General features: G+C 35.5%; 2 protein-coding genes and 10 non-coding genes across 68 annotated transcripts in view; 3 read left to right on the top strand and 9 right to left on the bottom strand.

Annotated features, from left to right (window-relative positions):
* The window catches only part of CEP295 (centrosomal protein 295), a 48,575-nt gene extending 39,384 nt beyond the window's left edge, over positions 1-9,191 (top strand). For 2 of the 7 annotated variants that reach the window (XM_014741729.3, XM_070273162.1), the window contains exons 19-29: positions 1,084-1,187; positions 1,728-1,830; positions 3,494-3,630; positions 4,379-4,553; positions 5,246-5,901; positions 6,743-6,883; positions 8,219-8,291; positions 8,461-8,625; positions 8,704-8,803; positions 8,882-8,981; positions 9,065-9,191. In XM_014741729.3, the coding sequence (XP_014597215.3) occupies positions 1,084-1,187; positions 1,728-1,830; positions 3,494-3,630; positions 4,379-4,553; positions 5,246-5,901; positions 6,743-6,883; positions 8,219-8,291; positions 8,461-8,625; positions 8,704-8,803; positions 8,882-8,981; positions 9,065-9,106 (1,796 nt within the window). In that variant the 3' untranslated portion in view covers positions 9,107-9,191. Of the gene's footprint in view, positions 1-1,083; positions 1,188-1,727; positions 1,831-3,493; positions 3,631-4,378; positions 4,554-5,245; positions 5,902-6,742; positions 6,884-8,218; positions 8,292-8,460; positions 8,804-8,881 lie in introns of all 7 variants that reach the window. The other 5 variants (XM_070273158.1, XM_070273160.1, XR_011440647.1 and 2 more) reach the window with 4 other exon arrangements.
* LOC111774525 (small nucleolar RNA U2-19) lies at positions 1,318-1,397 on the top strand. The gene has a single exon (XR_002809521.1). It is a non-coding gene; the product is annotated as a small nucleolar RNA U2-19 (small nucleolar RNA).
* On the top strand, positions 1,570-1,642 carry LOC111774522 (small nucleolar RNA U2-30). Its single transcript, XR_002809519.1, has one exon. It is a non-coding gene; the product is annotated as a small nucleolar RNA U2-30 (small nucleolar RNA).
* TAF1D (TATA-box binding protein associated factor, RNA polymerase I subunit D) overlaps positions 9,163-15,774 on the bottom strand; it is a 10,737-nt gene continuing 4,125 nt past the window's right edge. For 4 of the 51 annotated variants that reach the window (XM_070272085.1, XM_070272092.1, XM_070272093.1 and 1 more), the window contains exons 4-14: positions 15,252-15,427; positions 14,883-14,943; positions 14,347-14,512; positions 13,512-13,546; positions 12,427-12,475; positions 12,195-12,229; positions 11,356-11,404; positions 10,641-10,687; positions 9,980-10,050; positions 9,452-9,497; positions 9,163-9,249 (exon numbers count right to left, since the gene is read on the bottom strand). In XM_070272085.1, coding sequence (XP_070128186.1) covers positions 14,363-14,512; positions 14,883-14,943; positions 15,252-15,427 — 387 coding nt within the window. In that variant the 3' untranslated portion in view covers positions 9,163-9,249; positions 9,452-9,497; positions 9,980-10,050; ... (4 more) ...; positions 13,512-13,546; positions 14,347-14,362. 51 annotated transcript variants of the gene reach the window in all.
* On the bottom strand, positions 9,295-9,421 carry LOC111774516 (small nucleolar RNA SNORA25). Its single transcript, XR_002809513.1, has one exon. It is a non-coding gene; the product is annotated as a small nucleolar RNA SNORA25 (small nucleolar RNA).
* Positions 9,814-9,937, bottom strand: LOC111774519 (small nucleolar RNA SNORA32). Its single transcript, XR_002809516.1, has one exon. It is a non-coding gene; the product is annotated as a small nucleolar RNA SNORA32 (small nucleolar RNA).
* LOC111774514 (small nucleolar RNA Z40) lies at positions 10,409-10,482 on the bottom strand. Its single transcript, XR_002809511.1, has one exon. It is a non-coding gene; the product is annotated as a small nucleolar RNA Z40 (small nucleolar RNA).
* LOC111774517 (small nucleolar RNA SNORA1) lies at positions 11,088-11,222 on the bottom strand. The gene has a single exon (XR_002809514.1). It is a non-coding gene; the product is annotated as a small nucleolar RNA SNORA1 (small nucleolar RNA).
* On the bottom strand, positions 11,475-11,612 carry LOC111774515 (small nucleolar RNA SNORA8). Its single transcript, XR_002809512.2, has one exon. It is a non-coding gene; the product is annotated as a small nucleolar RNA SNORA8 (small nucleolar RNA).
* On the bottom strand, positions 12,313-12,385 carry LOC111774479 (small nucleolar RNA SNORD5). The gene has a single exon (XR_002809482.1). It is a non-coding gene; the product is annotated as a small nucleolar RNA SNORD5 (small nucleolar RNA).
* LOC111774520 (small nucleolar RNA SNORA18) lies at positions 12,520-12,650 on the bottom strand. Its single transcript, XR_002809517.1, has one exon. It is a non-coding gene; the product is annotated as a small nucleolar RNA SNORA18 (small nucleolar RNA).
* Positions 13,703-13,830, bottom strand: LOC111774527 (small nucleolar RNA SNORA40). The gene has a single exon (XR_002809523.1). It is a non-coding gene; the product is annotated as a small nucleolar RNA SNORA40 (small nucleolar RNA).

Below are 15,774 nucleotides of genomic sequence, written 5' to 3'. Positions count from 1 at the left end.
TCTTTTACTTAAAATTTTAGTGTGGATAGAAGCAACCAAATAACAGTTAATGATTACATTAATTATGTCACAATAAAATGTTTTTAAATGAACTAGAATAGGAGAGAGTAAAAAACTGTATTTTAAAACAAATTGTATTTAAATATAATATTTAGTATTAACTTTGTTTCTACTTCATTATCCATAATATAGATATTGTTTTACAAATAAATACATATATACACATACAGATACAGATAGGGGTGTGTGTCATGTGTGTGCCCTGGGTTACCTTTTAGGAAACATTTCTTACACAAACATTTAAGAAACATACTTTTAATGTGCATGATATCTTTTATTAATATAGTGATAATGAGAGAGAAATTTTTAGTTTATATTTGGTGGAGGAATTTTAATTTTATTCTGTTTCAGAGCCACAGACAACCATATGCTTTGGCCAGCTTTCTCACAAATGTTGGCTCTTGGGAGTAAGAGAAAAATTAATTCAGAATACCTGAATTATTAATAATGAGACAGAAAGGGTAATGTTTATATAGTTTTAATGTCAAATTAATTAGGAATGATAATTCATAATCAAAGCAGTATATGCTCATTGTGATTTTATAGAGAAGTAAAATTTCTCCTTGTCCTGTCATTCATAAGGAACTGCTGATTACACTTTGATGTTTTTCTTTCTTGTCTTTTTTATATGCATTTTTCTAAACTTTGAGATCATACTGTATTTGTGATCAAATATTCTTGCTGCTTCACTTAAAATAATGACAAAAGCATTTCCCATCACATTCTCTTTTCTAAAGGGTTTTATTCATAGAATAATAATGACAACTACAGTTCTCCAGGAAAAAGTATGTTGTGTTGACTAGTAAGTGTTTTTAGTGAATAATAAAATGACTGTTTTTTGTTTGTTTTTGTTTTGTTTTGAGATAAGGCAATTCTGCTAAGCAAAATAGGAATAAAAATTGTAGGAAAACAAAGGAAATGATGCTCTCTGGTTCTAAGAATTTGATATGCCATAATCTAAACTGTGTCGTGTGTGTGTCCTTCCCATCCCGTCCTCCGTCCCTGTCCCCCACCCCCACTCAGTCAAGGTCGAGGAGGCTGTGGTTGAGAATCATGCAGTAGTAAGTTCTGCTGTGGAGGAAGAAGCAGCTACATATCTGGGTCCAACTGTGAAGCCAGATAATAAGGTTAGTAATATCTTAATGTGTACTACGTTGTTAGAGTTGTTAGAGCTATTTGGCTTCACTTTGTCTTTAGTTTACAGAAATCGTGAACTATTAAAGTCTGTGTTCTCTGAGATCTGCTCTTACTGAAGTGGATCAATGATGAAAATAGCCAAATCTGAGCATCAGAAGACCTTTCAGTCTACCTGATGCATGATCTCTGTAGTTCTGAGAAGCAAAAGTATAGAGTAATTTAAAACAATAAGGGCTTGTGTGTGTGTGTATATATGTGTGTGTGTGTGTATGTTTGTGTTTATAAAGGTGACAGTGGATAACTGAGGACTTGTTGATGGATGAATGAGATTGGCAGGGAGTAACGTGTGTGTATGAAAGGCTAATCAGTTCTGAGCAATGATGAAAAAAGGTTTTTACCACTGACCTTTATAACTATGAAGGTTTCTACACTTGATCTGAGCTCAGAATTGATAACTGCTTATTTTGGTGATTTGGGCTTTCTTGGTATTACTTCCTGTATTGTGGTCTCATGTTCTCCTTAATTTTTAGGCTGAAACAAAAGAGATTTATCATGAGCCATTATCTTCAATAAGTATTTCTACTGGGAGCTTTTCAAGTTATGACAACACAGATTTGAGCCTTACAAATCCAGGTAATAATGTCAAAATGTTAATAAATAAATTGAAAGACCAGCACCAGTTGAGTTGCAATACAGTGGTGAGAGCAAACAGTGCTTTTCACAGTGTGCTGAGCAGGATTGTTTCTTTAAATCTCAAAAGTAAAGTATTCATGCCTGATAGAATATTGCACCCTATGATGTTCTAAACATGATAGGAAGTCACAGGCCTGCACACCCTCTGTGGATCCCCAACAACACTGAGAAGTATCCACTAATGTCACATTTCCCATTCAGTGGGACTCTATCTGAGCAAATTTCTTGGTTGCACTGATCCCATATCAATGTATATTGCTATGCCTTTTAACCAAAATTTGTCTCTAAGGAAGTACCCAGCCATTAAATATTTTCATTAAACTGAATTTTCAGAGTCATTTTCAGAGCATGTGGACCAGAGACGACAAGAATCTATCACCAGTAAAGAAAAGGAGACAAATATTTTAAGTTCTATACTTCCTTCATCACAACTTATTTATCAAAGGCAGGACTCTTGGGGATATTCATAAACTTCTGTAACCTGCAGTAGAAAGATTTACAACTGGCCAAACACACATTCAGCAGGTGATAGAGAAGTATATAAATGAAGCAAATTTGATGAGTGAAAAAACAGAGTTGTGGGGTAAAATTATTTTGAACAAATACTTTCATATAAACTAAATGTTTTCAACGTGTGGCTTTTTAGTTTTTTTATCCTTTTTGTAATGACTGTTTGAGCTTCATGTTTTTATGGCCTGCTGCAGCACAGTTATGACGTGGAAAACATTGAAGGCATTTAGTGAGAGAGGGGATCTGGAACTGACTAAAGAACATGTAAGAGATTAGCATAACTTCCTTTACTATCGCAAAAATAACAGCTTGAGGCAGTATTGCCAATATTGAGAATAAAAGCTCAGAAGTCAGACAGACCTGGATTCAAGTCCTAGTTTGACAGTTTTACTAGCTGTGAGACCATGGGCAAGTTACTTACTCTTTCATCTTCTATACAAGAGGGATGTTGGAGATTAACTGAGATATTGCACGTAAAGTACAATGCCTGGCCCATACCAACTCTCAGTACAGTGAGCTTTTCTTTTTTTAATCATTGATCCTAAAATGAGCTAAGTGAGAATAACAAACCTTATAGCAAAGCAGTGTTCCTAATAGCCTCTTACTCCCAATTAACCTCATTGGACTTTTGGCCTGTTAGAAATGGAAACATATTTGTCAAGGTTTTGATCATTAAGAGTATCCTTATTTTTTTTGTACATCAGAAATAATGATAGGAGTTAATTTGAAAGCAGCTGCTGGTAATGAAAAAACTGAAGTAATCTCGTTGAATTGGAGTTTCCTAAAAATAAACTTTTACAAATATGTTCTTAATACTACTTTTCTATGCTTTATTTTTTTTTCTTTTTCTTTTTTCTTGTGAGGAAGATTGGCCCTGAACTAACAGCTGTGCCAGTCTTCCCCTATTTTGTATGTGGGATGCCACCACAGCATGGCTTGATGAGCAGTGTGTAAGTCCGCACCCGGGATCTGAACCCACAAACCCCAGGCCACTGCCGAAGTGGCAGTGCGAACTTAACCACTACACCACTGGGCTGGCCTCTAGGTTTTATTTTTAAAATAAATTTAGCTTTTTTTCTCAAAATTCCAACAGTTGACCTCGACTTTCCAGAACTGGAACACACTTTTCCAAATTTGCATCATCAGCTGTTTAAACCCTTAGAACCACATCCAGATTTTGATTTGTCATCATCCTCTGGGATTTCTCAAGACAGCAGAGACTTTTACCAGGTATATTAAAGTAGATGTTTCATTGCAGTGAATTTCCAAGAACAGTCTGTCTTTTCTTCTGTTGGAATAATAGTTCCTTATAGTGGCTGCCAATTAGAATCCATTTGGAGAGCTTAAAGATTCCATTGCCCAGGCTACACTCCGACCAGTTGTTAGAATCTCTGGGAGTGCTCAGACACCAGGATTTCTTTTTTAAGTTCCCCCAGGTGATTCTGATTTGGAACCAAGATTGAAAACAGCTGCATTAGAATTTTGTCCTGTTAGCCTTATCTCCAGCTAATGAGTGTAACCCATAAAAGGCATGAGAATATTTTTATTGCTACTTTTTAGTATTTTGTTTTTTTAATGGAATTCAGCCTTAAACAGTTCAAGTAAATAGAATTTTGCAAGTCAAAGTCTCTCTCTTCCTATACAGTATGTACAGGAGCTAAGATTAAAACCTGGGACTTTCTGCTCCCACAGGCTGACATCCTGATATTCCAGGCTGCTCTCCATAGTTTCTGCTTATCAGAAAATGATGTTATCATGTTCTAAACTCTAACTGGTTAATTCGCAATTTCTTTTCTAAATCTTTTTTAAAAAGTTATTTTCATATTAACTGAAATGGAAGAATTGGGTTTGAATAGCAAATTATTAATGGGATAGTAAAGTAGTAATTAAGGAAGAGTAATCTCAAAGGAACATGATTATTGATTCAACCAGTAATCCATAATCAGTTTTTCAGCCTTTCCCTATTATTTTCCATCAGAGCTCAGATTCTTTGTGTGGAAGCCACCCTGCTACTGTATCACCCAAAAGTATACCTTTTATGGCACTGAGGAGGCCCAGCCTACATTCTTCTCTTAACCCAGGCCTCAACCAGCACCCTGACACTAACTTGGCTCTCGCTGCAGCTCTGAGTTTTGCTACAGAAGATATTGAGGGTATGTATGATTAAGTTAGAAAAACTTAATTAAAATCCATTACTTTTTTTCATGGTTGTTTACATCCATTTTCCTTGGAAATTGTGCTTAACAGCTCTTGATTTGTCTCCACTCCTGTTCTTACCCCTGTCCCCAGCATTAGAAGTGCTATTTCTTTGTGTATTTATTTAAGTAACAGAAGTAATACGTACTCAGTTTGCATTTTTACGGTACTGAACTTGATAAAATAAAAAGCAAAAGTGCTGCATCTTGCTCAACTTCCCTACCTCAGCCCTACAGTTAGCAGTTTAAGTATCCTTCTAAAACTTTTGTACAAATTTTATATATATATATATATATGTACACACACATACATATATACCTATATGTGATATACATGCACATTTAGTCTAAGTCCTGTTAAAATCAATATTCTGTTCTCTTATGGGGGGGATGTTCTCATCGTGTCTAACAGCCATATTTTCTTTATTAAATCATATTAGGAGAAAATACATAGTGTGAGCAGCAAAGTTACTTGAAAATCAGGACGACGATCCTTTAGCTTTCTATTCATGTTTACATACATCACTTTCACTCCTGAATTGTAGGAAGTAACCTGACTTTATTATTTGCAACTTACTCAGAGACTATTAGAGACTGTATGTGTATCGAAGTTTTACAACGTATAATTATGATGAACTGATTTCTTACAGGATGTGAACAATCTTTTCAACAGCTCCTGCCAGAATTTTCTTCACAGGAGGGGAGCCAGCATGCTGATCTACCAAGTATTTTTAGCATTGAAGCAAGAGATTCTTCCCAAGGCATGGAAAATCAGAACTGCTCTTCTGAACAGACTGAAATATTACAAAATAAGAAAAAAAGTGTTCATTTCCAGCTCTCAGTAGAAAATTTGCAAAGTTCAGTCTTCAGTTCATCTGATGAAGCTAATGTATTTCATCAGTTAAGTGTACAGCATAGCACTCCATGTGGTTCTACCTCTAGTGAGTGCTCACTACAAGACCAACTCGAAGGCAGAGGACAGGGCTTTGAAGAAGTAGCAGAAAGGGGGGTTGATACAATGTTACCAAGTCAAGGAATAACTGAAGATGATAAAAATGAAACCTGTGGGATTTTAAATATAAATCCAAATGTAGGGGAAATTGACTCTCAATTATGTGTAAGAACAGTGGAGATGGGAACTTCAATTCAGACACCATATTCATTATCTGTTCAGAATGAAAAATATTTTGAGAATTCAACTAAAGCAGAAACTCCAGAAATCATAAGAAACCTTTCTCAACTAACACAATCAGAGTTCTCTGTAAGTTCTGGATCATTTTCATTACAGAGCTCTATTCCAGTATGGGTAAGTGAAGTCTGTGTTGTCTAAGTAACATTTAGATTCATTTTCAGGAAAGACTTTTGAAACAATTGAAGGGAAGCAACAAAGCTACTTGTTAAAAGTTCCTGTTTGAGATGGTCAATCTCGTATCATTGGACGTCTCCAATGAAATGAGATAACTCCATATTTTAAGCTGACCTGTGAATTGTACAAAAGATCCTCCCTCCCATCTGGCATTGCCCTTCTCCAGCTTCCCTTTGGAATGGTGGCTCTGCCTGTGCTTTAGTACTTAACTGTTGATCCACATTTCACTGCATTGGATTAATCTGCTTGGTTTGAACTCCAGTGACCTGAATATGGTTTTTACCTTCTAGTATTGTTTATCCTTCTACAGATAAGCCTTTAAAAAGAGATTGACATAAGGGCAACATCTAGACCACAGATCTGTTTTATTTGGTTGCTTTTAGATTTTTTTTGGTGAATTCTTGTTCAGTGTTTAAAACTAAAGATATTTCCCTTAAAAAATGTAGTCTGGCAGCAGTAGCCTACATTTGGCTGCAGCACAATAGCTCCTGCAGCCTTTAGCCAGGATACACCATGGGTTCTGCACAGCTCTCAGTCAACGGACGTTTCTATTATCTGCCTAGTTTTCCTTGCAGTAGATACTTTGAGACAATTATCCCATTATCTCTCCCATCCCCAAAGTCCTCTCAGTACTTCTAAAAGTGGGTTGGAGATGGAGGCGGCACCACCTTGGTCTTCACCAACTGTTGTTCTTCCTCCATAATGTACATTATTCTCACGTTTTGAATGTTATAAGGCTATTATTTTTGGACATGGTTTCCTTTTTAATTTTACTATGCAGGAGACAGAGTCTGGCCATGGCATAATGGAAGAACCAGAACTTACATTAGTAAGCACCAGTGATATCAGTATTGCTGAAATGGATTTTGCAAATTTAAGCCTGGAAGAAAAGAGAGAGAATGAGGCAAAAAGCTGTTTTCAGGTAAATTTCATAGGTCTCATTAACATAAACACACCTCAGTTAAATAGCAACCGATAACTATTTATGAGAATTAGGGAACAGAAAAAGATTTTTTCACTTATCTTTCCACATGGCATTGTTTTCCTTACATTAGAATTGTTTGCAAACTAATTTCCTTCCCCTATATTAGATGTAAATGCAGTAAACTACATAGTGAGCAGCTTACTGTGCTCACACTAGACATTGAGGGCTGACAAGAAAAGCCTCTCAAACCTCCCTGATGGCCTTGTTTTATACCCTAATAGTCCTAAATACATATTATTTATAATGCTCTTGATTTCACTAAGACTTGGGTTGGTACTCATGCCTTCCATTCCCCAATGAAAGAAATACTTTATTCCAAAAAATTTACATGGGAGGCAGCAGAGGAGCTCTTGAAAGGTAGGTAAGGAAATTCAGATCTGAGGTGGATACAGAGCAAGTGCTATTGCTTTGGATGGAAGTTTATTTTGCACTTTTCAGTCAGGTTGCTGCCATGTTCCTTCTACATTTTTCCACTAAACTATTCCTGCCTGGCTCACAATTTAAAATCTTATAAGGTAATCATTGAAGGGAGTTCTGCCATGAATTTAATCCTAATTTAGTAAGAACTTTAATAGATGAATTCATTGATTTTAACAACACTGCAATTGAAACTTTGAGACAAATGCAGGTCACCCTCACCAGCTGTTTGATTTAATTGCATTTTGTCTTCAATCCCCACAACTTTGCAGATTAGTCCCAGATACTACATTTGTACATTGTGCTACACAGTACTATGGCAGGACCAATTGGCCTGATGCCATTGGAACGGAATTCACCTAAGACTATTCCAAGATGTTTAGAAATGGTTCTACACCAGAACTAGTAATTCTTTTTATGATTACTGACAAAGATAGTGAAGACACAAAACACACAAGTAGTAAAAATGCAGTAGAGGTGGTAGCGAAGAAAAAAGTTTCTTAATTACCAGACTTGACAGGACTCAGGTGAGGAAAAGCTTTTTGGCTAGCGTAGGAGGACAGGAAAGCAGGCTGGTTCTCTAGTAGTCAGTCAGATAAAGCATTTTAATAGGAATAAAACCATTCTAAAATCTTCCCCTTGCCAGAAAACTCAGTCCTAGTTACTGAGACATCAGGGCAGCACAAAGCAGTGAACTAGTTGAGAATGGAAGCCAAGTCAACTGGACATAGATCCCTGTATTGCAACTGGGGCCTGAGTAGTCACTCCCAAAGGGAACCAGGGTTTAGAACCTTAGCAGTAAGTCTGTACAATGAGGTGAAACATGGTAAATTCATCTGACTTTCTTGCAATTAGGTGAGTGAATTTCTGCCTCTTGTATCAGAAACATCAGAACATTCTGTGGACAAGCCAACAACAGTGTCAGCAGGTATGCCTTAACCATCTGAAAAGGTCTGAACCCAGGCACAGTGGGACTTCCCTACTCAAGTTCTCAACCTCCACATTTCTAGGAGGGAAGGAGGAACCCCATAATCTTCACATTAAACATTAAAAAGTTCAATGACATGAAAAAAGAGCTTTTGTGCTTTTTTTAACAGAAACCCTCCCAAAGTTTCCACTTATACCAGGCAGCTTGCAAGAAGCATTTGTAAAACGAAAAAAATCATTTATAGAGCGATCCTCACAGCGACAGAAAGAAATAAAAAATAAAATCCATGTCTCTGAGAATTCTCAAAGCAAAACAGTTAAGGAGAAATCTACAGGTATGTTCCTCACATTTGTGTTTTCACAAAGAGAATCTGGCATTATGTATTTAATCAAATCACTTGTTCTCTGCTCAGGCTCATCTGTGAATTGCCTAAAGGGGGTGAATAAAGTCAGAGTGTCTCTTCCTGAAGATAGAAAGACTGCACAAGCCCTCATGCACCAAAGGGCTTTAAGGTACACACATATATGTATGTATATATGAATAGTAATGCAAATTTAGGAAGTGTTTTATTCCATATAAATTTCTTACAGATTATACAATCAGTTAGCTGAAGTGAAACAGCGAAAGGAAGAAAAAGCAAAGCAAGATGCTTATGCCCAGAACAGAGCAAGGGCAAAAGAATTTCATAAGGTGAGCAGGGCCCACTACAATTTTTCATGTCTAAGGTACACTACAACTATAACTGCTCAATTTTATTTCTCTTCCTTCCACAGAAAACACTAGAGAAACTTCGAGCCAAAAGTTCAACATGCTGACTTTCTACAAAAAGCATAAAGGGTTTTTTTTTAATTAAATGTAATAGGCAAAATTATTCCAGTCAATAAATTTTTATTTAAGTAATTTCATGTTGTGATTCCTTCCATTCCTCCAAAGTTTGAGTCATATCTTCAAGACAGCCCTGTAGAAGAGAGTAGGCAGTGGTTAAACTTCAGGGACCCATCACGGATGTATCTCCTCAGGAAAACATAGCACTACTGAGTGACTATTATATCCTATGGAGAACTTCAATCTTTGGTCACAGCGTTAAGAGCTCCTGGTTTTGGTCCCACAAGCCCTCTTTGAGATGACCTACAAATTATCTTTTTCTAATATGTACATACCTTTTAAAAAATTTTGCTCAATCCATGGTTGTCATGTCAGTCAATTCTATAAGAGAATATAAACAGTAAGGTTCCATTTCCAGAGATACTCAAGTAAATTCTGAAGCCAGCCCTCCCTGTTAGTTCTATTACATTAGAAGCTGCCTGGTTTCTAGGAACTCAGAAAGATTAACCAGGCAAAAGATAGTTGCCAACACTCGAGAGATCCAGGCATGCACTGAACAACCGCCACTAGGCATGAATGGTGAGAATTTGAAAAATGACTGTCATCCAGTCTCATTCATTACCTTTGGCTATTAGATGGTGTTGTATTTATATTGGACAGTGCTGATCTAAGCAATGGAAATAAAACAAGGTTAACAAAATGTTCCCAATAGGCTGCAATGCTAGCAAGGTAGCAGGAGAAAAAGCCCAGTGGGAAATTTTTTTTCTGGTCATGTCCACAGCAAATGAGAAACTGCATTCTAAAAGCCTTGGTAATGACCATTATCCCTGACAAATAACATGCTGTGAAGATAAAAAACTAACTTGCCACAATTCTTTCAGTTGGGATTCTTTGATCTCCACTTGAATATGGACATACTTTAAAAATTCTCCACCTGCGGAAAAAGTTTGTAAAGTTTACATTGGAATACATTTTTCAAAATGAGGTTGATTAGGTTCCAAAGTATCCTGAAACCCAGTTTCCAACAAGTATGTATTAAAAACTCCAGGTTTAAAATTGCAAACAGTTGCCATAAACATCTTCTAAATCCAGTTCATTTAAACGAAATGTTGGGAACAAATATATGTTCAAATCAAGACAGATTTTAACCCATTTCCATTCACACCTGAACGTATTTGAAAAATGTGCTGATTAGCAACTCCAATGGTAGCTATGTGGAAACATGCATGTGTCCAGCTAACTTTCACCTTAGAGCTTTAATGTTTTAAAATATAGCACATATTTAATGTAGATGCATGTTCAGAAAGGCTATTTTCATTCAGCCCATTCAGAGCAGTTGAACATTTTGCCCATCATCATAACAACATACATCATTGGTAAGCAATATACACAACACAGTGTCCTTTTTAACATCTATATTTTTTTTCATTTTCTCCTAAGTGGTGATAGTAACCAGGATTATCAGCTATAAGAAGTAAAGAAGTTAAAGTCTCCTATAAAATAAGGAATAAATTAAAATCTTACCTCTAATCTTTAGGATCCAATTTCTTCAACCAATTTACTTTAGGGCCCTAGGAGTTAAATTGTAGGAAGTTCATTCCTATTTTACCAAATGATCTAATATATATATATATATATATTTTTTTTTTTTGTAAGATTGGCACCTGAGCTAACAACTGTGGCCAATTTTTTTTTCCTGCTTTTTCTCCCCAAAGCCCCCTTGTACATAGTTGTGTATTTTAGTTGTGGGTCCTTCTAGTTTTGTTATGTGGGACGTGGCCTCAGCATGACCTGATGAGTGGTGCCATGTCCGTTCCCAGGATCCGAACCAGCGAGACCCTGGGCTGTCAAGGCAGAGTGCACAAACTTAACCACACAGCCACAGGGCCAGCCCCTAAGAGATGATTCCTTAATCATTTCTAATATTGATAAGTCTTGTTACATCCAATTTTTACTCATTAGCCTAGCAAATAATGTTACAGGTCTCATTGTCACCACTGTAATACACGTACTGTGATGGAAGCATAACCTGTGTCTCAATATAGCCACATTAACAATTTCTGGACACCATGAATAAGAGTGCCCATTTTCATCTAAAATGAGGCCTCATAAAAGTTTCTCTCAAGTTTACATATACACTATACAAAAGGTTTTTGCATCTTCCTAGAAGTTCTCTTTTGCTGACCATGCTCTCAATAAACAGGAGGCTAATAGAAACAACAGAAATACAAAGCCTTACATGTTTAGGATCAGAGTCCATGGATGACTGGTTCTCCATGTCACACACCCTAGAAAAAAGAGAAGCATTAGTTCCTACTCAAGATTAGGTCCAACTAACAGTATGAGAAACTACAGAAATACTGTATCAATAAAAATACCAGGTTTAACATGCACGAAGCAAAGAAAACCAACGATGCCAGATACTGAATTTATATCGCACTGTCCTTTGAACACCCAGCAGGAATACACTGCTGAATGCAGATACCATGCAGTGCAATCATGACTGAACTGCTATAAACTTATGTTTACTAATTTCTAAAACTTGAAGTTCCTATTACAGGTAAAATAATTTCACCTTTATTCCTAATTATCATTTCAATAAGGCAACTACATTAACTGCATTTTAAACTATAAACCTAGTTGTCCTGATCTTTGCCCTCTGTTTATATACACTTACAGATGTAATTAAGTCAAATCACTAAAACAAACACCACACCAGACATAAGGATCATGATTGCTCTTATGGGCAGAATTTCTTATAAAAAATTCACAATCCCTATTCTAACATATCCAAGTATACAGGTTATTAGGATGAACCATATGGATTTGTCAGATTAGTAAAAGGGTGCAAAAAAGTAGGCATTTCATCTGGAAGCCCTAGACAGGCACTCTCCTTTTTCCCCAATTCTATATATAAATACAAATATGGCAAATATTTTGGCCAACATCTTAATAATTGTTTTGTACCTAAATAACTACTAGTCACAACAGTAATGGAGTGCTGTAGTCATAATTTACATTTTTTCAGCACTTTTGAATCCTTAATAAATTTCAATAGAAATCAATTATTCTACTTACCTCTACACATGAGTAAGTTCAAATCATATTCACTCCTACAGATAAAATGACAAATAAAAGATTAAGGACAACTTAAATGTGTGATTAAAAGCTAACACCTATACAGAGCTGAATACAGCTCTGTCAGAATTAAGTTTTAGTTCATGTCTGTATCATTCAGCAGTTGAACAGTTAAAATTCATCATATGAACTGTAATGGTACCAAGATTAACTGTCACCAATTTAAACTTACCTAAGCTGTCTCACCCTAGAACAGTATAGACCTTGGGATAGGCCAATACCTACGATAAAAAAAATTGACTATTACGTCTTTCATACTTTTAGCAGCTGTCTTGTAGTTCTTTCCCACAGATCTAACACACAGTTCTGTGAGTAAAGGAAACCACATAATTACTCTATGAGGCGTTTCCAACGATGTGGGTCTACAGAAAAAGCCCCATCGGGATAGACCTCAACCACTATTTACACCTTTTAAAAAATATAAATAAACAAAAGTCTAAATTTTCAATTATTACCAGAACTGTAATTTGCTCTAGCCTTTTGGATGAATTCAAAATTGCATAAAAACAAACATCCATTTAAAAGAGATTTAAAGAAATCATCCCATAAATTAATCACTTGGTAATGACTTTAACAATGCTGCTTAGGAACAGCTGAGTATATACTGATGAAAATATGCCAACTACCTACTACAGATGATCCAAAGGAAAAAATTTACCTGTATAAACTGAAGTCTCGATTTTTATGAACTTCAACACTGCAATGTTTTACCTTTGAAATTCCCAGATTACAGCGAAATTTTTACTTCAGCTGAACTTTTGCTTCAATTTAATAACTATATAAAATATTTTCTCATTTGGTATCAGTTATAAAAACCAAGAAAAATATTAATGTGGCTATATTTGGAAATAAGTAGAAGACAAACATATTGGGTGCTTTTTAATGAAACTTTATCATTGAGGTTTATGAAATCTTGTATCCTAGCATTACACTATTGTATCTTCTACCTCGTTAGATTATGCATTAATTAAAAATAATGTTGTATATGCTTCAAGTGGCAGCAATATCCAAGATTCTGATTATTGCTATAGCCTAAGATTGTTTGGGGACCCTTTACTCCAAAAGGGAAGATGGCACAATATCACTATAAAATGTGTGAATCCTAAGATTCATTTTCTGAAATGACATCATAAACAGAAATTAAAAGTTGGCAAAAATGTCTTTCAATAATGAGACCTGTGGACATTTAAATTACGTGACAACATACTACACTTCAACAAATCAGATACAAAAACTCACCTAAAGCATAAGACATACCTTAAGTCCAGACATTGTGTTCTCAAAATAAAAGCCTAATAAAAAAAAGGAAGCCATCTTTCATGTCAACATCAAAAACCAATAGGGCCAAGATTCCCCTTATATGCTATTTTAATTATCAATTCTATAGCCTGGAAGCAACCTTTGTTTATCAATACCCCACCCTCATCACTTTATTCTGCTTTAGATACAATGTTCCTTCTTATCTGTATCAAAACTCATACTGAACAATGAGCTCTGGGTTGCAAAAGAGGTTTTATTTTCTGCACCTGTCTCTAAGTCTTTGTCCACAAATTAAACAAAAACAAACACAAGTGCTATCATAAAATGCAGTATATATAGTAGCATAATTGACAAAATACAATAGTGAAGAAAATGGTAGTCGAAATATCCTAGGTAGTTAGGAAGGGAAAATTAGTAAGTTCTTACTACAGTATTAAACATTTGATACTAAAGGTCACTTGTCTGAATAAAACTGGGATAAAAATGGGGGGTTTCACGTACCCTAAAGAGGGTGGTTGGTTATGAATCAGTGTTTATTATAACTAACATTTCACTTTTAGGATTACAATCTCTGTACTACTTTGATCCAGTGCTCAATTGATGCCTGTAAGCTCTCTTACCCTGAAATAAACAAGTATAGGCAAAAAAAGTAGTATCTTCTCATTACTTCTTATTCTTTAGGAGTTTCTTTCAAATTTGTTCAAGTTCTTTTTATTTTCTCCTTGAAAGGTTCTTTTTCATCACAAGGATGGCGCACGCGCATGTGTATACGTATATATACATTCATCATCTTTACTTTCTCCAAATGTTCCTTTTTCTCAATTCTGCTTACCATGACATTTATATACCTATTTTCTTTTCAGGCCATTCTGTCCAATGTTTTTGGACTTTGATGCCCTCTTTTTAGACAAAGCATCTTCTCCAGTATATTCCTCTTGTTCTAAATATACACTCATCTTCTTTGGTAATTCAGAACTTATTATGAAACAACTGTCCTCCTGCATAAGAAATATAAATATTAAGCAATAAGTAAAACTTTATTGCTTTAGTAATTATACATAACTGAGCTCTAGGTTATTTCAAATAACATGGAGACTACATCGAGATGTTACAAATCCAAATTAAGTTCTGCTTATTTTCTCATTGGATATACCAGTAGCAATACCACATCTTACCTTACTTAACAATAGTATTGAAAAGTCCGTGTTCTCAACTATCCAAAAGTTCATTTTTATTTTTTCATTTCCTGTACCAAATGCATGGAGTCTTTCAAAAATTAAATACAGTCTAAGAGTAACTTTTGGATAAAATTCTTCCTGTACCAACTGCTGCTGTGCCTACATGAAATGGGATAAAAATGTCACTTACCACCAATTTGATATCACACTCATCATCATGTTCAAGATTTGCTGCAACCTCATCCTCTGCTCTGTAATAGTAAAATGTATCACTCAGATGACAGAATCTTCTAGAACCCAATTAGTAGTATACTGTCATGATATACAATTCAAACAGTAATACTAGTCAAGGAGAAAAATTATGTTATTTCTAACACCCCAAAATGGGTATCTCATGTGCCAAGCTTGTAGCTCAACTGTAAATAACCCACATGGCCTACTATATCTTTGCTCCTCACTATTAAAGTATAAACAAATCAAAAGCATAATACGGAGCACTTAACATTAACTTTAAAAATTTGCTAAAACATGATCAAAATTATTTCACAATTAAACTTACGCCAACTCTTCAATAGGAGAGAGAGATCCATCGTCATCCAAGTATTTATATCTACGACTATCAAGGTCATCTTTTTCTAAATCTTCACCAACATTCATTTGTTTCAAGGATTCCTTGAGGTGGTACTCATACTTCAGTTTTTCAAGGTAGTTGAAAAATCCTCTTGCGACTGCTTGCTGTATGTAAAAAACACCAAGACATGGCCTTACAAAATAAATTTTCTCACTCAGCAGATGCCCATATTCCAAAAGGGCAAGGATTCCCTTACCAAGAAGGCTTAGTGATACTGATTTAACTACTCTGCCACATGCAGAACACACATAATTTATCAAACGCTGGTTGTAAAAAGAATTCACTCTTCTACCTAGCAAGTTAATCAAACCTCCCTAATTAGTACCAAGGAAAATTGAAGCATAAATCTTGTATTATTTGGGAATTGCTAAAGACATTTTTAAATGCAAAAAACCAAATTTCTGACGTTTATTATCATCAACTTAAAACATAAAAGGTTAACGAGTAGTAA

Source organism: Equus caballus, chromosome 7, assembly GCF_041296265.1.
Source record: "Equus caballus isolate H_3958 breed thoroughbred chromosome 7, TB-T2T, whole genome shotgun sequence".
NCBI classification, from domain to species: Eukaryota; Metazoa; Chordata; class Mammalia; order Perissodactyla; family Equidae; genus Equus; species Equus caballus.
Note: the sequence above shows the minus strand (reverse complement) of the source record. Positions and strands in the feature narration are given on the sequence as shown.